The 22,502-nt window shown below is 33.3% G+C and overlaps 1 protein-coding gene across 1 annotated transcript in view; it reads right to left on the bottom strand.

Moving 5' to 3' along the window:
* LOC141847969 (uncharacterized) overlaps positions 1-21,493 on the bottom strand; it is a 35,466-nt gene extending 13,973 nt beyond the window's left edge. Inside the window, exons 1-2 of the mRNA XM_074736076.1 lie at positions 21,334-21,493; positions 19,698-19,816 (exon numbers count right to left, since the gene is read on the bottom strand). Of these exons, the coding sequence (XP_074592177.1) occupies positions 19,698-19,816; positions 21,334-21,457 (243 nt within the window). The 5' untranslated portion in view covers positions 21,458-21,493. The remainder of the gene's footprint in view (positions 1-19,697; positions 19,817-21,333) is intronic.
* Positions 21,494-22,502: the final 1,009 nt, after the last annotated feature.

Genomic DNA, 22,502 nt, shown 5'->3' on the forward strand with positions numbered 1-22,502 from the left:
GTCTGACCATACTTGAGACCTTTTTGTTTTTTTACTTATGCAGCAAATTATCATCCTCAGTCAAATTATTATTACCACTATCCCCTTTATCTATTATTTGTTCTGGGATCTCATTTGAATCTAAAGAAGCTTGAATAGCTGAATTTGTTGCTGGAGTAGAATCAGCTATATTTTTTGAAAATCGAAAGAGAAATTATATCTGAAAAATATTAATAATGCAATAAATTATTCAAGGTATTCTAAATTCCTAATCAACATATCTTCAAGAATAAGGAATAAATTACTCAAATAACTTACATGGAAATATTACTATATTTAAATACGTAAAATTATAACTATGAAAATTATCAAATTCAACAACTATGCCATAAAAAATCAATATTTAACCACTATTTTTTCTAAAAATAAAATCTAAGTGAAAACAATATGGGCAAAAGGACCACATAGCAGTAAAAGAAAATTAATCTAGGTGGAAAAAAAAAATATAGCGCCTTTAAGCTCATGCACATCAAAGGCTGAAAGAATTATTAGAGTGAAGTAGTCTAGGGCTCGAGAGTAGTCACCCTTAGCCCAAAGGTCATAGGACGAGGTCAAGCAAGGGACGACGTTCGATATCTGAAGAGAGAGGGAAGCGCTCGATTCCTCTCGCGCTCAGTTACAGGGTCGAAGGGAGGGAGTAGGGAGAGCTCTCGACGTCGGAGACAGTGATAGCACTGTCGCAGAAAAGGTAGTCCTCCGGCGCCTTCTCCGTCGCCATCACCAACTCTAGATCCTAACCACTAGAAGCACAATCATACAACTCGTCTTCATTCTTCAACCTCAGCAAGAACCCTATCTTCCGAGTTCCGTCGTCATCTAAAGTTTCGCTCGGTAGGGTTTGTGCGATTAGGAATTTAGGGTTAGTAAAACAAATTATATTATAAATATAATCTATTATTCTATTACTTGTTAACCCAATAAACCTATTAACCCATTAAACATTATTGAGTTAATGGATTCAAAGTTCAAACCCATTAAAATATATTGATTGAATAATATAATAGAAAATAATAAATATATAATAAAATTAAATAAAAGCTCGTGAGCGGCTCGCGAATAGTCGAACACAATATTATAGATTCGAATTCGACTCAAAAAATTATCGAACATGTTTGAGTTCGGCTCGAATTCGATAATTTTGAATACGAATCAAATATTATTCGAACTGGCTCGAAAAGCTCGCGAGCCGGCTCGATTCGTTTGCACCCCTAGTTATGTATTCTTTTTGCTTCTTGTTCATCTACTCATCTCAATGCAATCCTCATCTTTATCTCTAATTTATTAATATCCCTCCTTTAAAGCTAATATCATGTTGAAGTTAGAGCAAAAAAAATGTCTCTATCTACATTCTCAAATAAGCAAAATGAATTTAGGCAAATAGTGAAGAATTGTTAGTAGAGTTGCTTTCTTGATAGTCAATTATTGCTTGGAATGTTAATACTCTAAACACCTAGTCAAATACCAAATGTTAAGCTTGATGTAGTTCAGATAAAGCTTTCTTTTCAACTTTTGCAAACAAGAATTACAGTGTATGCACACGATCAATATAAAAGTGTAATATATTTAATAGAAATAACATACAATTAACAACAATATTAACACAAACAATTAATGCTGTCAAACGAATCAACCCATGGCAGAGCGGGCCGACCCACCAAGAATTCATCATATGACGGGTGGAGTGAGCCGACTCAACATCTTGGTGGATTAGGAATAGGGGTGCAAATGAATCGAGCCAGCTCGCGATCTTTTCGAGCCAATTCGAATAATATTTGATTCGTATTCGAAATTATCAAATTCAAGTCAAACTTAAACATGTTCGATAATTTTTTGAGCCGAATTCGAATCTATAATATTGTGTTTGACTATTCGGGAGTCGCTCACGAGCTCTTATTTAATTTATTATATATTTATTATTTTATATTATATTATTCAATCAATATATTTTAATGGGTTTGAACTTTGTATCCATTAACTCAATAATGTTTAATGAGTTAATAGGTTAATGCTTAATGGGTTAATAGGTTTATTGGGTTAGCGGTAATAGAATAATAGATTATATTTATAATATAATTCGTTTTACTAACCCTAAATTCCTAATCGCACAAACCCTACCGAGCAAAAGTTTAGATGACGGCGGAACTCGGAAGATAGGGTTTCTGCTGAGGTTGAAGAATGATGACGAGTTGTATGATTGTGCTTCTAGTAGTTAGGATCTAGAGTTGGTGCTGGCGACGGAGAAGGCGCCGGAGGACTACCTTTTCTGCAACAGTGCTATCATTGTCTCCGACGTTGAGAGCTCTCCCTGCTCCCTCCCTTCGACCCTGTAACTGAGCGCGAGAGAAACACGAGTACATCTCTCTCTCTCCAGATATCAGACATCGTCCACTTGCTTAACCTCACCTATGACCTACGAGCCAAGGGTGACTACTCTCGAGCCCTAGACTACTTCACTCTAGTAATTCTTTCAGTCTTTGATGTACATGAGCTTAAAGGCGCTATATTTCTTTTTTTCCACCTAGATTAATCTTCTTTTACTGCTATGTGGTCCTTTTGCCCATATTGTTTTCACCTAGATTTTATTTCTAGAAAAAATAGTGGTTAAATATTGATTTTTTATGGCATAGTTGTTGAATTTCATTATTTTCATAGTTATAATTTTACGTATTTAAATATAGTAATATTTCCATGTAAGTTATTTGAGTAATTTATTCCTTATTCTTAAAGATATATTGATTAGGAATTTAGAATACCTTGAATAATTTATTGCATTATTAATATTTTTCAGATATAATTTCTTTTTCGATTTTCAAAAAATATGGCTGATTCTACTCCAGCAGCAAATTCAGCTATTCAAGCTTCTGTAGATTCAAATGAGATCCCAGAACAAATAATAGATAAAGGGGATAGTGGTAATAATAATTTGACTGAGAATGATAATTTGCTGCATAAGTCAAAAAAACAAAAGAGGTCTCAAGTATGGTCAGACATGATTAAGGTTTAAGGATCCAAAAGGTGATAAGTACAAGTGTAAACATTGTAATCTATTCCTTGCAAAAATGAAGTCAGGTACTACAACACACTTAAAACGGCACTTGAATCATTGTACTAAACACTTGGAGTCTAAAAAGAAACTTGAAGATAAGCTCAAACAACAACAGCTGTTATTAGGCTTTGAAATTGAAACAACTATGTCACCTTTGTTACTTGATGGAAAATTTTATATGGAGCACATGAAAGAAGCAGTTGCCTCATGGATCTTGATGCATGAACATCCATTAACATTATTAGAAGAAGAAGGTTTTAATATGTTTTGTAGACGTAGAATGTCTAAGTAGACTCGAATATCACGAACAGCAGCAAAAAAAAATTATTTTGCAATATATGAAGCTGAGAAGAAAAAATTACATGGTTTGCTGAAAAATGTAACAAAAATTAGTCTCACGACAGATTTATGGAAGTCAAAAAACCAAAAAATAGAGTACATGGTTATCACTGATAACTGGATTGAATTTTTATAGAAATTAAATAAGCGTGGTCTTAATTTTGTTCATATTCCTCCTCGTGGTGGTCCTCAAATTTCAGATATCCTTTTAAAGTGTGCAAGGGCATGGGAAATTGAAAATAAGATATATACTATTTTTGTTGATAATACAAGTGCTAATGATGCTGCAATTAAATATAGAAAGGAAGATTTCTTGAAAATAAATACAAATCTAATTTGTGTGGGAAAATTATTCATTTTCGATGTTGTGCACATATTTTAAATGTTATAGCTCAGGATGACCTCAATGAAATTAAGGATATTATTCATGTAATTTGTCAGAGTTTAGATTTCATTAGGAGAACGGATGCTAGACTCATTCAATTTGCTGAAATTGTGAAACAATTGAAGTTACAAGAAAGAAAATTGATTGATGATTGTAAGACAAGATGGAATTCAACTTATGAGATGTTGAGAACAGCAATTACTTTCAAAGAAGTTTTTCCAAGATTTAAAGATCGAGAACCTAGTTACATTCTTTGTCCACTAGAAAATGATTGAGAGAAATTGCATAAAGTATTTTCAATTTTAAAAGTATTCTATGAAATAACCAAAATTATTTCTGGAAGTGAGTATCCTACTGCCAATTTTTTTCTAAATGAAGTCTATCGAGTAAAAGTAATCTTGGATGAGAAATCTTATGATGAAGAAGAGTTTATTAGAAAAATGGTGCAAAAAATAAAGGGAAAGTTTGATAAATATTAGGGTGAGTGCAATTTATTAATGGTTGTTGGTTAAGTTTTGGATCCTAGATGCAAAATGCGAGTACTTGAATTCACTTTTCCTAAACTTTATAACTCATTTGAATCAAAGAGTAATATTAAAGAGGTCTAAAGACTTTTGTATGCAATTTATAAGGAATACTCAGATGCAGTTGTGGAAAAGCTTCAAGGATTAAAAAGCAACTCTGAATCTCAAGATAGTAACAATTCAACTCAAAGTAATAGAGAGCATACTACATTTTCTTCTGGATGGACTAAATTCTCTTCTTATTTAAAAGAAATTGAAATGGTACAACCTAAAAAATCTGAACTAGATGTATATCTAGAGGAAGGGTGTCATAGGCATAATCCAAATGATGCATTTGATGCTCTTGGTTAGTGGAAGCTTAATACATACAAATTTCCAATGTTGTCAACTTTAGCTAGAGATATACTAGCAATAACCATTACCACAGTAGCTTCAGAGGCAACCTTTAGTGCTGGAAGTCATGTTATTGACAAGTATCGTGCTTCTTTACTCCTATAACAATAGAAATGTTGATGTGCAGTGGAGATTGGTGTCGAAAACGACATGGAATAACTAAAAAGACTAAGGTATGATATTAAAATATTTTATTTATGTTGTTTTGCTTCAAATCAAAAAGTATATTTAAAAAATAAATGATACATTTTATCTTTATTATTGCAGGTTGAAAAACAACATTTGACAATTGATTTACCTATAAATTAAATTGATAATTAGAAGTTGACCAATTATGCCACTGACCGAGATATAAATTTAATTTGTAGCATTTTACATTTGAGTTTACTAGCATGTGTAATCACTCATACATTTTACTTTTTAAATTTTACATAGATTAAAGAGCTGGAGCCATGAAAGTATAAAGCTTTTTTTCTAAAGTTTTTGTATTGTTTTGTGTAATATGGAAATGCAATGGCAGGTGAATTTGGGATGCAGCAAGAGAGATAGAGAGCTTCTAGAATAGTAGCAAGGAGCCAGGGATGGAGAGCTTCTGGAATGGCAGCAGGGAATTGGGATGCATCAAGAGATAGACTTTTGGCTATTAATCTCATTTTAACTCAATTTTGTATGAATTGAATTTCTATTTTGTGTTATGAGTTGAAAATTATTAAACTTTTACTTATCTAATTTTATTTACTTTTATTCAATCTAGGTTTTTTTATTCTGTTTTTAAATTATTGATGAGTTAGTTATTCTACTTTGACAATTATTCAGTCTAGGTTTCATTCTATGTTGTATTTTTATTTTATCTATGTTGTGTAATTATCATGTGTATTTTTATTTTGTATATGTTATATGTTGTCTAGGTTTCATTATATTTTATATTTTTATTTTGTCTATGTTGTGTAATTGTTGTGTTGTATATTTTTATTTTGTATATGTTATGTGTTGTCTGGGTTTCATTCTGTTTTATATTTTTATTGTCTATATTGTGTAATTATTGTGTTGTTTAAGTTTTATTTTTATTGTGTTGCACATAATTTTAGCGTGAATATAACTAAATTTAGGTTTGAATAATTCGAATCGAATTATTTAAGACATTTCGAACTAAAGTTTGATTCTGCTCAAATTAAGGTTCGAATAATTCGAATTAAACTCAAACTCGAATCATATTTCAAATCAAACTCGAGCAAAAATTATTGATATTTTCGAGCTTCGAATCGAATTCGAATATTTCATATATATGTTTCGAGCTCGAATTCGAATATCAATATTTTTATATTATTCGATTCGATTCGACTCGTTTGCACCCCTAGTTGGGAAATCTCCAACCCAAGGCGGGTAGTGGATTAGGCGGGCCAGCCCACAAGCTCGCCAAAAAATAAAAAAATAAATATAGAAAATGTTAAAATTTTTAAATTTGGATTGCAAATTCCATTGAATTTTTCACTTTAATTTTAAATTTTGGAAGAAAATTTTTTATTCTCAACTTACGGGCGACCAACTCAAGCCCACAAACTCATTGAATTTTTCACTTTAGTTTTAAATTTTGAAAGAAGTTTTTTTCCTCAATCCGCAGGCCAACCCAAGCCCATCACAGGCCGACCCGCATGGGTCACGGGCCCAGGCGGAACAACCCACCTGGATTTGTTTTAAAATGGGTTAATAACACTTCAACTCAACCCATTTAAATTGTTTGGCAAGGCAGAGCGGGGCAAGATGGACCTAACCCAAATTGACAACTCTACAAACAATATAACATGATTCAAAGACCCCACTTATAGTCCACTATCTACAATGTGCATGGTGCAACACCCTAAATCTACTAAATTACTTAAAGTGAGGCAATAGAGTAAACCTATGATACGATGTTACACCCACAACGACAAGCTATGAAGCACACTTAACTATCCTCTCCTTGAGTCAACCCTTGTTCCAAAGCTTGCGCTAGTTCAAGCAACCCTTCAAGTTAGATACATTCTACTCAAGAAAACCCTTGGGTTCTTACACACTTCCCATTACCTAACTAGGTTGTCATGCTCCCTTCGAATTATATCTACCTAGAGGCAACCTTCGCTAGTTGCACATGGTTTGTACTAATTTAAGAGCAAAGTATTAAAAACATGACTAGTAACAAAACTGCAACATCAATAAGTGCACCTAGAGGTCAAAGAAGTCCAAAAAAACAAGAACAATTTATAACCTGCATAAAGGATGCTCATCTACATGAAGGAGAGATCTGCATGAATATGATATCTTGAATCAAAAGATCAAAGGAAAAACAACTAAGATTCATAATGAAGTAACCTCATTTCACTTCTACATTTGGTTAACTCATTATGCATATTCTCATTTTTAGGATAACACCACAGTTGTATTTAATTGTGGTCACTTAATTATCACCATTTATTATCATAACTCAATCCACTTAATTATCGAGTATCACAAGTCAATTCACTTAATTATCAATTATCACAAGTTAATCGACTTAATTTTCACCATCTATTATAAATAATGCACTTTGAATTATCACATTTTATTTATCACTAATCGACTAAGAATTGAATCAATTGAGCTAGAGCCTTAAGAGTATAAATAGTGACATCTAGGCTAAATCCTTCACTAGTGATAAATAATAATATAACATCTTTTCGCAAATAAATCCAACTAAAGATGACACATTCTACAATGTCACTGCAGGTAGGGCTAAGTGCTATGATCAAAGACTAGACTTAGAGATTTCATTTTTTAGCATTTATTTTCACCACAAAGATTATTCTTACCCTGGATTCAAATTTTTTGTTTAATTATATCATTCTCAAATAGTGGTAAGTTTAGGGGATTAACCTCAATCACCATTGTTTATTAGATGTTAATTTAACTATGTATTAGCAAATAATCTCTAGATATGAATTTATAGCATCAAAAGGTATACAAATATTAAAATACAATGAAGAGGTAGCATAGAAGGTAAAGAAGTTTAAAGATATATATCAGCCGAAAATTAATCAAAGTATTACTTTTTTCTTTTAAAAATGATGTCTCCCCATGTGAAACCCATAATATAACAGACATGCATATAGCCAAAAAAATGAATATTATTTATTTAACCCCAATAGTTTAGTTATTTTAGAACTCATTTGACTAGTTTAGTGCCATTTTAACTTCTTTTTCAAAAGGGTTGTAGTAGCATAAATAATCTTTTTAAAAAATTAATTCAAGCACATATCTTCTATTTACAACAACCAAACTTTATCCCACTATGTGAGGTTGACTATATGAATCATTCTACATTATTGGGCTCTATCCCCTACTATATTATCAGCTATACTTAAATAAATTTTATATTATTTTATTATTCCAACCAAGTCTGTTTTGGTCTTTCTCGTTTGATGTACATATTTGTCATAGTTTCGCATCGTCTAACTGAAGCATTTATTGGGCGTCTAAGTATATTACCATCTTAAACGTGTATTTCAGAATTTTCCCTCAATGGATGTAATTCTGACTTTCTCTCTTATACTCTCATTTATTATTCTGTCCATCCTCGTATGTCCACACATCCACTTTAAAATTTTCATCTCTGCAATTCTCATTTTTTGCTCATGTGCTTGAGTTATAGGCCAACATTCAGTGTCATAACATAACAAATCTAACCGCCGTTTTGTAGAACTTCCCTTTAAGTTTTAGAGATACTTTACGATTATATGAAACACCTAACGCTCTTTTCCATTTCGATCATCTTGTTTATATTCTATGTAAGACATCTCTCTCAATCTCTCCATCATCTTACAAAAATAATTCTAAATACTTAAAGATCTCAATTTCAGACAACTCATTATCTCCTATCTTAATAATTATCTCATTACGTCTAATATTGTTATATTTAAATTCTATATATTCTGTCTTTACTCTACTAAACCTAAAACTTTTCACTTCTAGTATTTCTCGCCAAGATTCTACTTTAACATTTACTCCTTTCACGTATCTCATCTACCAAAACAATATCATCTACAAATAATATGCACCACAGTACTGTCTTAAATGTGTCCAGTGAGTTCATTCATGGTTAGTATAAAAAGATACGAACTTAGAGTTGATCATTGATGTAGCTCTTGTTGGAATGTATACAAGAATCCTAGCTATCTATGTAAATAAACATTCTGAAATGAGAATCACATTTGGTCAATGTTTGCATTTAGTTTTTATGCAAGTGTCCATTTAATCTATATTGTAGATAAACATGGTGTGCGGAGTCACACACAGAAGACCATGTTATCAGTTCTTTATAGATTATAAACAGTGTTCACAACCAAGATGGATTGGACAAACCATTGAACTGGTTGTAGTTAATTTGGTCTTAGTCTGTCTTGACTATAGAATTACACTAGTACACTCAGTGTGTATTGAGCAGGACCATCTAAAGATTGTTCGATTTATACTGACTATATAATCGAACAAAGTCTTTGTTACTATAGATATGCATGCTCTTAATCTCGATATAATAACAAACACATGCACTTAGTATGTGCTTCTTTGATTCATCAAAGGGTGAGATTTAGAGCGATAGATCAAAAGGCCCGATGAGTTGGGAAGTAATATTATGTACATGGTGTGTTGTTAATTATAGAAGGAATCTGTGTCCTAAATATAGGTTGATGATGTCCCCTTGAGGAGCTCATAAGGATTATCATGTAAACCCTGCAGGTGAACTTTTTGTCCGCATGATAATAAAGTTGAGTGGTATTACTCTTGGATTAAAAGTTAATTAAATTCGAGTTGTCAGTAACTCATTTAATTAATGGACATACGATATCTTAAACACAGGGAGATTAATGTACTTATAGTAAGAAGGAGCTCATATTGTAATATGGGATTGGTGCGGTAGTGCAATAATAACTCTCTAGTGGAATAAGTTATTATTGATGGACTTAAGCTGTGTGTTCAGGAAGAACATGGGAAGCTCAAGCCCATCAGGAGACCAAAACTAATTCCTCCTCTAGGTCCCTACTGTAGCCTCTGGAAATCCTCAAATCCACCTCAGAAAGAATTCATGAAGACCTTCGGAAGAATTCTTGAAGACCTCTTGGAGACCTTCGGAAGAATTCTTGAAGACCTCGGGAGACCTCTGGAAGAATTCTAGGAGACCTTTGGAAGAATTCTTGAAGACCTTTGGAGATCTTCAGAAGAATTCTCGGAAGACCTCTGGAAGAATTCTGGAAGACCTCCTAGAAGAAAGAATTCTGTGAGAAATTTCGAATAGAAAATTCTATTTATAAAAGAAAATTTCTAAAATTTTATTAAGAATTTTTCTGGCAAAAATTCTGATAAAAAATTAAGAAATTTTTTAAAAGAATTTTCGCTAAGAAATTTCGTCTCTTCTCGTACAAATTTTATTATAAAATTTTATGAATTAATTTTGTTAAATTAACAAAATATTAATTATGGAATCTCGTTAAAAATTAGCGAGATATAATTAAAAGATTTTGTTAAAAATAAGAACAAAATTAATATAATGGAAACTTATTAAAAAGATAACAAATCTTATCCATAAGATTTTATTAGATTTGTTCTAATTAAATCTTATAAAAATTTGTTAGACTTTTTCTTAAATTTCCTAGATGGTATAACTATATAAGGAGGGGTTTAGGGGAGGCAAGAGAACACAACTATTAGTTTCCTCCTCCCCTAGGGTCGGCGGCACCAAGAGAATTCCTTCTCCCTTTTGGTTGCCGCCACCACCATCTCTTCCCCTCTCTTCTCTTTAGGGCCGACGCCCTTAGGTTTCTTCTTCTCCTCTTGCTTCCTTAGGGTCGGCTCCCTTCTCCTCTTCTAGTTCCCTTAGGGCCGGCGCCCCTTTGGTATCCTTATTCCATTAGGGCCAGCGGCCAAGAAGAAGAAGGAAGGAGAAGATCAAGAGAAGGAAAGGAAGGCTTTCTTGCTTGCTTGCTTGCTTGCCATCGGAGAGGAGAATTGGTGGAGTAATCTCGAAGGATCGTTGTCCACACAACGTTCGAGAAGAGGAGAGGATATACAGTAGAAGATCGAGGGGTCATCCACTCCTTCTAGACATCCCGCGAGAAAGGTACAATTTATGGTTTCCGCTATAAATAAATTGTTTCTCTTCTGAAGGATCCTGAAAACCAAACACAAGAGCCCAATGATCTAAATGCGTCGATCAAATTTTGTTTGATCAATATGAGGGCAACTTAAATCCGTTTTCGGAAAAAAAATTTGTTCTGTAAGAATTCACCGGAGCGGATTTTCTAGTGTTTCCCATCAGCTCATCTTTATTGGAAATACTTCAGTTAATCCGCCTGAAGTCTTCACTCTGGTTGTTACATCCTCATATATATCCTTAATTAGTTCAATATATGTTACGCTAACACCTCTCTTTTCTAGAATTCTCCATATAATTTATTTTGGGATTCTATCATAAGTTTTTTCTAAGTCAATGAATACCAGTGTAAATCTTGCTTGTGCTCCCAATACTTTTCAATTAGTTGTTGAGAAGATATTAGCTTCTATTGTCGACCTTCTAGGCATGAACCTAAATTGATTTTCAATCATCATAGTCTCTTTAATCTTTTTCTATTACTCTTTCTCAAAGTTCCATTGTATAACTCATCAGTTTAATACCCCTATAGTTTGCACAATTTTATACATGCCCCTTATTCTTATATAAGGGAACTAGAATACTTACACTCCATTTATCAGATATTTTTTCATTTTTAATATTATATTAAATAATTATATCAACCATTCAATACTTTGTTTCCCTAAGTACTTCCATATCTCTATCGGAATATCATCTGGTCTAACAAATTTTTCATTTTACATCCCATTTAAAGCTTGTTCTACTTTTGAAGTTTGAATTATACGATAAAAATTTAAATTTTTATACTCATTTGACCTACTTAAATTACCTAAGTTAAGTTGGTCGTCTAAACCTTCATTAAAAAATTGATAAAAATACTTCTTCCACCATTCTTTTATTTCTCCATCATTTACTAGTACCTTATTACATTCATCTTTAATACATCATATTTGGATAAGATCTTTTGTCTTACTATCTCTCACTTTAGTTATTCTATAAATGTCTCTTTCCCTTTCTTTTGTATCTAATTTTTGATATAATCGTTCAAAAATTTCATTCTTAGCTTATTCATTGCTTTCTTAGTCTCTTTCTTAGCTATTGTATATTTTTTTAAGTTTTTTTCATTTTTATAGGATGTTCATTTTTCCTTCATTTTCTCATATACTTTCTTATTCTACCACAAAAATTACTTACTTGGTGGTGCATATCCCTTTGACTCACCGAGTACACTTTTGGCTACTATTTTCAACTTTGATATTATCTTATCCGATGTCGTATTAGAGTCACCATAAATTTCACCTAATGTTTGTACTCATATCTTCTCCTTAAATATGTTTTGCTTCTCATTCTTTAACTTCCACGACTTAATTTTAGAAGTCATGTATATTTTTCTTCTAATGATACTATATTTAGGAGTATATCCAACACTATTAACCTATATTGGATGGTTAAGCTTTCTTTAAAGATGACCTTGTAATTTTTACAAATCTTTCTATCCCTCTTCCTAACCAAAAAGTCAATTTGCGATTTATTATTATCACTTTTGAATGTGACCAAGTGTTCTTCTCTTTTCTTAAAAAATGTATTAGTAGTATAAGGTTATATACTATCGCAAAATCCAATATAATTTTTCCTTCTTCATTTCTTGTTCCAAACCTATAACCCCATGCACCCTCTCATATTCCTCATTTTTCACTCCGACATGCCCATTTAGATCGCCTCCGATTAAAATTATTTCATTTGGCGAAATATTTTGTAATACTTCATCTAAGTCATCCCAAAACTTTGATTTGGTATCTTCATCTAATTCTATTTGAGGTGCATATATACTAATTATGTTCATAGTTTCTTTCTCCACTATTATCTTAAGAGCTATAATTCTATCCTCCTTTCTATTTACTCTTTCTTGTGTACCATAACTTAAAACCCAAGTTCTTTATCATCTTTGTCTTCTCGCCTATCCATTTTGTCTCTTATACACAAAATACTGATTTTTCTTCTAATCATCGTATCTACTACCTCCATTGCTTTACTAGTGAGGGTTCCTATATTCCATATTTCAAATCTTATACTATTAGTTTTTCTATCATATTTGTTTTTATCCAATCTATGGTGTGAGAATTTTTGTCTATTTAACACTATATACAAGTTTTCATGAAGATGTAGCGGTCCTTATTGATACGTTACAGTCGGACCCTACAACGTGAACTCTTGCATATTTATCACTATACCCGAGCTCTAGAAATATAGCGGTCCTTACCAAGACGTTACAATCGGACCCTACAACACGTTCCTTCAGGGGAACAACCTAGCATTAGTACAAGAGTTCAATATATCCATTCATTAAATATTTGTCTTAGTTTAACACTAGTTAGCAACTCAACGCAATCCTCTTCTATTTACCCACTTTATAAGTTATGCTCTCATTGTTATACTTTGCTCATACATTACTATAGACCATGCAAAACACACAAAAAGTTAGGGGGCGTTTGGTTTGGAAAATGTTTTCCATTTTCTGTTTTCCATTTTCTATTTCCAATTTTCCATTTTCTGATTTAGTTTTCAGAAAACAGAAAATGTGTTTGGTATGATATACTGTTTTCTGTTTTCTAGAAAAGAAAATTAGAAAATGTGTTTGGTTTGATAAATTAGAATTAACTGGTTTTATTAATTATATTTTTTATTTTTTAATTAAAAATAAAGCCATGCCCTCACCCGTCGCTGTCCCTCGTCCCCTCCATGCGTCTCCCCCTACCCCAGAGTTTCGCGCGCCGCCGCCCTCACCCGTCGCCGGCGCACACCCTCACGCGCCTGGAGACGGCGAGGAGCTCGCCGGTTTCCTCGCTCAGTTCCTCCGCGTCCCCAAACTCAATCTCCCGCACCACATCTTCCCCCAGGAAGCCACGCTATGGGACCCGGCGGAGATCGACTTCCGAACCCTGATATCGCCGGATGCGGGCCGATCCGAGGCGGATCTGCTCAAGTCCGCGGCCGCGGCCTTCGCCTGTTTCCGGCTTGCGAACCACGGTATCCCGCCGGGACTGATCGCGGCGGTCAGAGGGGCCGCGGCGTTGGCATTCCAGATGCCACCCGAGGAGAAGGAGAAGGCGAAGGTGGCGAAGTTGCTGGAGAGGAGTTGGGGTTTTGAAGCGGAGGAGGTAGGGGAAGACGAGGTAGGGGACTGATCGCGGCGTCGAGGAGAAGTGGAAAGCGTGAAAACGCGCCGCGTTTTCCCGTTTTCCATCTTGCGCTACAGATTTGGAAAACGACATTTTATCATTTTCTATTTTCCCTGTGTTTTCCTTTTCATTTTCCAGAAATAGAAAACGCGGATTCTAAACAAACAGATTTTCCATTTTCATTTTCTGAAAAACAGAAAATGAAAATGGAAAATGGACATACCAAACGCCTCCTTAGCATCTAAACAAACCTGGCTCAGACGGAGCATGACATGTCATTATGAGTATGCTCTCATCGTTGCTAAAGACCTTGCAAATGATATAATCCAATCTAAATGCTTGTAGACCCTCTAGAAGTATACATACTCTCAAGAACCTCAAAAACACTTTATAGATAAAGATATTACGATATGCAAGAAAAGGTTATTAAAAGAACCTAAACTCTTAAGGATAAGCCTTTGTTTTTGCTTCCAAAGTCCTTTGATGTTCTTTTCAACACTTAAGTAAGAAGGAAGGTTATTATACATGTTTTCTTACAAGCATTCAAGTGCTTGTAAGTCACTTATTATTCCTAAGACAACTCTTAGAGATTCCAAGTTCATCAATGTTTGATCGACCAAACTTTAATATCAATAAATCCAAATTTTGTATATTGTGTTAGAATCAATAGGGGATGTATCGATAATTAGAAGGGGGTTTAGATACGGGTTGTAAATGAACCAAACGTTCGTGAACAAACTTAATATTCAGCTTGATAAGCTCATTTATGTTTGTTCAATAGTAAAAGAACATATAAAATAAAAAAGCTTGAACATCAAAAACTTAGTTAGTTAATGTTCATGAAATTATAAATAAACTTATTGATTAATATATGTAAAATCTAATTATAATTTATTTCTTTTGTTATTTAAGTAAATAAAAATACGATAATTTATAATTTTTTAATGTTAAATGATTCATAATATGCTAAAAATATGTTTTATATATTAGATAAAAGTTTGTCCTAATTTTTAAGGATAACAACACTATTAGTTTAGCTTGATAAAAAGCTTGAATTCAATTCGAGCTCAATATGATTTTTAATAAGTAAGCTTGAATAGGCTCAATAAGTAAATAAACACGCTTGAACATAACTAAGCTCGACTCAGCTTGTTTACACCCTATTTAGATAACACTTAACCTAAAATTAAGAGATCTTACTCTTGCTAATGCATATTAAGGCAAATCAAGCAAGTTAATAAAAATTAAGGGCATAAAAACATACGCACTAGCACAGATTTACGTGATTCAAAACCCTCAATTTCTACTTCATGACCTATGGTGAGTCACTCCCAAATCCTACTAGCTTTCTCCTTTTCGAAGATAGAGAAATCTATTAGTGTTAACCCTTAGAGCCGAGATGATTAACAAAGAAACTTTTGTATCATATTTTATTAATAAAAGACAAAGTTTATGGTTACATATTTACTTCAGATCTTTACTAGATGAATAAATATAATAATGTCCTAGGGTAGTAAGTTCTAATCTACAACATATCAATTGGTTGAATTGATAGTGGGAGGTTGTAGATATATATAGAACACTACTCTTAACTATTCCTAATCAAGCTTTAATATACAAAAGCAATATTAATGAGTTGAGACTAACATGTAGGTTAACTGATGACTTAATCTCACAAGTCATGGATATAAGATATCAAGTTGATACATGGATATATATTAGACAATATGTACTGAATTGGTCCGCTATGAGAATATTTCATTGATCATTATATAAGTGTTATAAGCATTCTTATAGTAACTATTAGTATAAATAGTCCTTAAACCTGAAGTCATTACGGTTCTCTACATAAAAAGTTGTGTACTTTAGTATCGGCAAACGTCAACTGTAACAAGGTGGACTACAAAGTCGATAACTGAGTATGCAATAAGTTATACAGAGGGATGTAAGTAATGTAAATGGAATCTATCCCTTCGATATAATGGAAGTGATATTTATGGACCCTTGGATTAAGTAAGACTACTAAAATGCATAGTCATGTTCAAATAAGTCAATATGAGATATTAAGATCATTTGGTTAAGTGAGTCTACTTAAAAATCAAAAAACACAAAGATTGATAAAGAAATGACACGGTTTATGTCTCATGGATCAATCTAGATATCGAGGATAGAAAGACCAAATTATACAAGATAATAGACACAGAAAGGTTAGGTCGGATTTCGGCATTTTCATCACTTGGATAGCAATAATGCATTGTAAAATATCACTCATTACTTATGTATCTAAAATGTTGTTTTAGAGACATTGCCAACGTTACGAGAATCTATTGGGTCACACACAAAGACAACATGTTGATTTGGAGATAGATTTATTTTAATTTGACTAAAATATGATAAACCTCAATATTATAAGGTTAAGTGTAATCCAAATTAGACTCATTGAGTTAAACTCAAATGAATCTAACTATTAGATTATTAGATCGAGTCTAATCCGAATTAGACTCATTAGACTAGACTCAAATACTAAAGAGGATTAATGTCCATTAATAGAGATTAATAGAGTATTAATGAAAAGGAGAGCAAAAGGAAAAAAAATCTTTTTTCATTGGATGAGTACAAAAGTCTTTTTGCAATGCATTTTCATACGCATCACTTCTAATCTCCTCTTCTTCTCCTCTTGGCTGAACCATCCAAGTTACTAGTACAACGAAGATTGTTCTTCTTCAAAGACCAAGTTCGTGCGACGAACGAAGGGTGTGTTTGTGTGGATACCGAAGAGGCACAGTTATTCTGATCACGCTGAGATCTACGGAATCAAAGTTGCTGTCGGGATTATTCCGTTCACGCAACAAAAGTGACAACTCGATCAAACATGTATACGGTATTCACATGGATCTCTGGAGAGATCATTTTTTTCACTGCGTTTATTTACTAATTTTCGCATAAAATCCCAACAAAACCTTTTACAAGAGTCTTACAAGAACGATAAGAAATACAAGGAAAACAAGTAAGATAACTATAATGCTATATACTATAAAATTGAATAAGAAAGCACAAGAATGTTAGAGTTTAGCTAGGCTTAATAAGGTCCTCTAATTATAGCCTGTAAGTTATCATCAAATAAGTTGCACTTTTTTCTATAGTAGGCCAGTTGATTCAACCATTTTCAATCGACTATTTTCACGATTATTTCAACCTTCTACCTAGCAATTGGTCTCTTAGTTGACTCACCTTTACTTTAGTCGAGTGTTTTACATAGCAATAGCTCCTTAAGTTGACACTCTAATTCTAATCAACTAAGCCGCACTATCACATGAACCTTCTGATGGTTGTAGCCTTCCTTATCAATAGTCTTGTTTTTGACTTCTACTAAGGTATTAGTCAATTGCCTAGTTAAGTTATTCAGTCAATCAATTGACTCAATTTGGTCGGTAGACTACCCAGTTGATTCTACTCTGTGCAAAAATATTTAATTTGCTAGCATACCATCTTGAGTCGACTCCCTAATCGACTATGATCAACCTCTAGTAGATTGGATCGTCAACTACGACTCAAACTATTGGTCGAGTCATTGCCTAAGTAAAATACTACTTGAAATCCCAAAATACAAGTCACTCAACTCTCACATCTCGCTTATAAATTTACCTATACCTTTACTTTGCCTACAAGGCCATCTCCTATCATGTCCTCAATCCCTTGGATGCACCAAGTTTTGGGCTCATTCCACATGTCATCCTTCACTTGTTCAGCTATATAATTCATCTTTTCTAGCTACCATCAAACCTGTTGTAACTTCACTTTGCCTAAGTGGTTATCTCCCATTGGAACTTCAATCCCTCAGATGTATTAATCCCTCGACTAGATCCTCATGTTAGCCTTCACTCTTTCACCTACATAGTTCATCTCTTGTGACCAAAGTTGTCACCTCGATGTTCCTCGTCCTGTGATAATGTTTTGTAATTCTTCTCTCATCTCCAAACTCTAACAAACCTTCGTGTCATATATCCAACATTAACTTGGCGACACCAAGTCAAGCTCAACGATTTCGCCAACACCACTCAATGCTTCTTGTCCTTCAACCCCTCAAATGTCTCATACATCTTTCTCCAATATCTAGCGAACCTTGAAGCAATTGAGCAACACCAACTTGGCCACACTGAGTCATAAACCATAACTCAATCTCGTCAACTCATAAGCTTCACAAGTTTCATGTGTGCATCTAGCCAAGTCTCTACATAACTTAATATATACATTAGAATCACATGCAAATATAAGTCATTTACCAAACACATCAAAACATCTTAGTCGAGCACGACCACTTAGGACATGATTGCACTAAACATTGGTCAACCAATAATCTAAGTTTAGTTGACCTAGTTTGAAAGGGGACCTTGGTGCAACGGTATAATTGTTGTCATATAACATTGTGGTCACAGATTCGAGTCACGAAAACAACCTCTTGCAGTGCATGGTAAGATTGCATAAAATAGATCTAATGCGATCTGACCCTTCCTCGGGACCTTGCATTAGCGGGAGTTTCATGCACTGGACTGCCTTTTTGATCAACCAACCGAAAGCTCAAAGTCAACCCTAAATCTCAAGACAACCTTCCCAACATTCTCTATAGTCTATAATAAAGCTCCTTAAATAACAAACTCTAGATAGAAGTTAAATTTATCATTACAATCAATCTATTTGAAGTTAAAAATCTCACAATGAGGTGGAGTCCCTTATAATTGATAATAATTCAATCTCATTGAGACTATTGAAACAATAAAAGCAGAAATGAAAAAAAAAACTTTGAATTAGGTTATTTTACTCGGACCTCGTTTTTCTAAAGTATGGTCTTTTATCAATATTTGCATCATGATATTAATACTTGCAAAAGAAAGTATTTCTGATTGTCAAAATCAAGTTGACTAAGGCAATTGCTTGAGAACCTTAATTGTTAGACAGAACTTCAAGATTTTACATTGATTAATTCAATCAGTTTTCTTGAAGAATTTGCATCTTTTGGAAAACAATTTAACTAGGTGCATTGTTTGCCCCAATTGTTAAGTAGAAGTGCAGCTTATGGATTCATCATAACATTGAGTTGAAAATTGATTGATTCCAATAGTTTTCCTTGAAAAAGAATGCATCTGCAGCATGGAAAAACAGTTGTCTGATCCAACTTGAAATAAGTGTTAATCTCTTTCATGAAAACAATGTTAATCTATTTGATGAAAAAAGTGTTTAACCTTTTCATTAGCAACATGCTGGCTCCCATAACAAATTAATTGTGTCATGCACATGGTTTCTATCCAAGTGTTTTACAATTACAATTCAACGTGAAAAATATTTAAGAATAAGCAGTACAATCATCCTTACTATGATATGACAAGCATTGTCACATAATTTTTAGTTCATTGAGAAAAGTAAATGGTATTTACTTTGACTATTTACAGTAGTTAAAATTTCATGCATACTAAAGAACTCTAAAATGATCTAAACTTGGAAGTAAATTTACAATATAACTACTGAACTAAGCATAAGAAACTATTAGGAGTTAGAAGTAACATGATTGATTTCAATTGTATTCAGGTTCTGGGAAAAATAAATAAACAAATTCCATAATGAATAATAGCATAAATTTATTCTGACAATAGCGAACCTGGACTTCGGATAACCTTTTTGTCTTCAGGCTAAAACAATCCAGAAGTGCATTCCATTTGCCAAAGCAAGTATCAAATTCACCATATCTGTAATATTGTTGCATCTGGTGATATGGAGCTGCAGTGCAAACAATGAAATCTTTGATTAGACCATCAGTTCAAACCGGCATATAATTAATGAAATCCAGCCCTAGGTGAAATTGCATACTGCTAAGACGAGAGACAATGTGGGATTAAAATAAAGAAAAAGATATTTCTATCTGAAGACATACAAGATATAGTAGACTCGACTATAGTTAAGAGAATTATGGCATAAATCCAAGTTTCTTTTACAGTTTCAGCTGGAATGGTTTCGAACAAAATCATAAAAGTAAACTCCATGAAATTTAATTTATAGAATATTGCAATTGATCATCACGCCTTGTTTGTGTCGACTATGTGAGGTCAGCTACATAATCATATCCCTCCGTTTAGCTATATATGCATGACAATATGCCTGGAATACTATTAATTAAATTATTCTTTTATTACATTGACTAATTTACTCATTGAACTTGCTCTCTACTCTTTACCCCTTGCGCTCTAATATTCAACTCTAATAGAGTATTAGCAAATGCATAGTTTATGTCATGAAAGATCCATGTCACATACCTCAATTAACTAGGACTTAGCATTGTCATTGTGATACTAAAATAAAATTTACACATGAAAAAAATGACTATGCAAAAGCCCACTTTCAACAAAATAACGCAAGTCATAATTGTATATAAACCCATCTTTCAAATTCATCATCCTTTTAACAAGCATTTTGCACATATTTTAACAAAAACAACATGTTAAATACCATTATTGCATTTAAACAATCAAGATTGTTGATATCTACATCAACTTGTTACAAAATGGCTTCCAATCTATTTTGTGATACATCTATGTTATACTCGTAATATGGTAGGAATCTAATTCAATTTTATTATATGTTGTAATTCTACTATAAAGCAATAGCTAGGTGACATCAATGAATCAATTGTTGTAAAAGTTTATGATGAACAATGGGCCATAATATTGTATGGCCCCATTTGACAATTACATGGGAAGACACAAGAAGAGAAGTTATCTTATATCAACATGTCATTTGTCCAGGAGATAGAAGACAAAGTATTCACAAAAAGTATCTAAGATTAGGCATCAATCAACCAGTACCATTGCAACCTCACCAAGTTCCATGGACTATAATCCAGATAATCCCAAGGGCATCATGCAGGCTAGCTGTCCAAGATCTAGGAGAATATCGTTCACCTCATGATTCAGCAGATTCGCTGAGAAATTAACACAAACAGTTGGATGGCACTAGAAATCATCCATAATGGACCACTCTAATCTTCGTGGGGCTTTGTGAAGCGGTCGGAGAAGCAACACCATTACTGTTTTATAAGGTAGTCTCTCAAATACAACATTGTACTAGAACGATCGCGTTTTCTGAAGAGGAATTATTAAGGAAATTTCAAAAGCTATGGTCACACCATGAGATCTGCTTTACAATATTTGACATGGGTCTGCAGGAGACCAACGAGAAGCATCTATGCATTGGGGAGAAAAAAGGGTTTTGGGAAGAGAGAAAAAGAGCAAGGAGATTACAGTAGCAGAACCACAGAGCATCGAAGCATTTGGTGCAGGACAAGTGCCGGGTCTGCTGCGAACCGTCGGTAGTTGAAGTGGGAGAAGTAGAAGCGGCCGCCAGTTTCTCCTCTTTGGGATTCATATCGGCGGTGATCTGGAAGGCAGAAAGGAATACGGAAGGAGAGCCCGAAGGAGAACCTCCTTTATTCGCAAATTAAGACGAGGCTATTTTTTTAAAATAAAAAATTGATATAAATATTTATGCCGATTTAAATGTATTATTAATATTATTATTCTCATAAAAATTAAATTTCATATATTTTCCAGTTATTCCTTATTAACTCGATGACATGGCACCCACCTAGTAGAATGCCCAATTGCAAAACTTACAGCCTTCCTGAAATCCTTGCATAAACAAAAGTCAAGCCTAATTAAAAATAAAACCCAAACTCGAATTAGATAAAACCTAAACCAAAATAGAATAACACCCTTAACCAATTAAATTAGGGCAAAAGTCAATAGAGCTTTTTTTTTATTTTAACTGAATTGTGAGCAATACACTCTATTTGATTTTTTTATCAATGGCGCTCCATTCTTTATGAAATAACATAATTATCTCTCTTTTAAATCCTAAATTAATCAAGCGTGTTGTAACAACTACGATATCATAGTTGCTACACAGTTGTAGCATCTACGGTTTCATAGCTACTATAATTGAGTTGTCACACAGTTGTAGCAACTACGGTTCTATAGCTTCTATAACATAGGAAACAATGTGGGCAAAAGTCAAAAGGACGCTCCTTTTGACTAAATTTATTTAGAATTTTCAAAAAGACTTTAAACGATATTTTTTTAGCCTGAAACTTAATTGTATGGGTTCTACCACATAACTAATTATAAATCTCTAAACAAGCTTTAATTTGATATATTATATGTCATGTATTTTAATCCATGTTAAAAGTTATGATCTCCCAAAATTTAAGAATTTAAATATTCACGTTATAGCAGCTATAAAACTGTAATTACTACAACTGCGTGGCAACTCAGTTATAATAGCTACGAAATCATAGCAACTACAATTTTGTAGTTGCTACAACGTGAATGTTAAACCCTAAACTTTGAGATGTCATAACTGTTAACTCGGGTTGAACCACAAGATGCACAATATATCAAATTGAAATATATAC

The sequence above is a fragment of the Curcuma longa genome, chromosome 16 (assembly GCF_044706935.1).
Source record: "Curcuma longa cultivar G26 ecotype Majalengka, Jawa Barat chromosome 16, ITB_CL_G26_1.1, whole genome shotgun sequence".
Taxonomy (NCBI): domain Eukaryota; kingdom Viridiplantae; phylum Streptophyta; class Magnoliopsida; order Zingiberales; family Zingiberaceae; genus Curcuma; species Curcuma longa.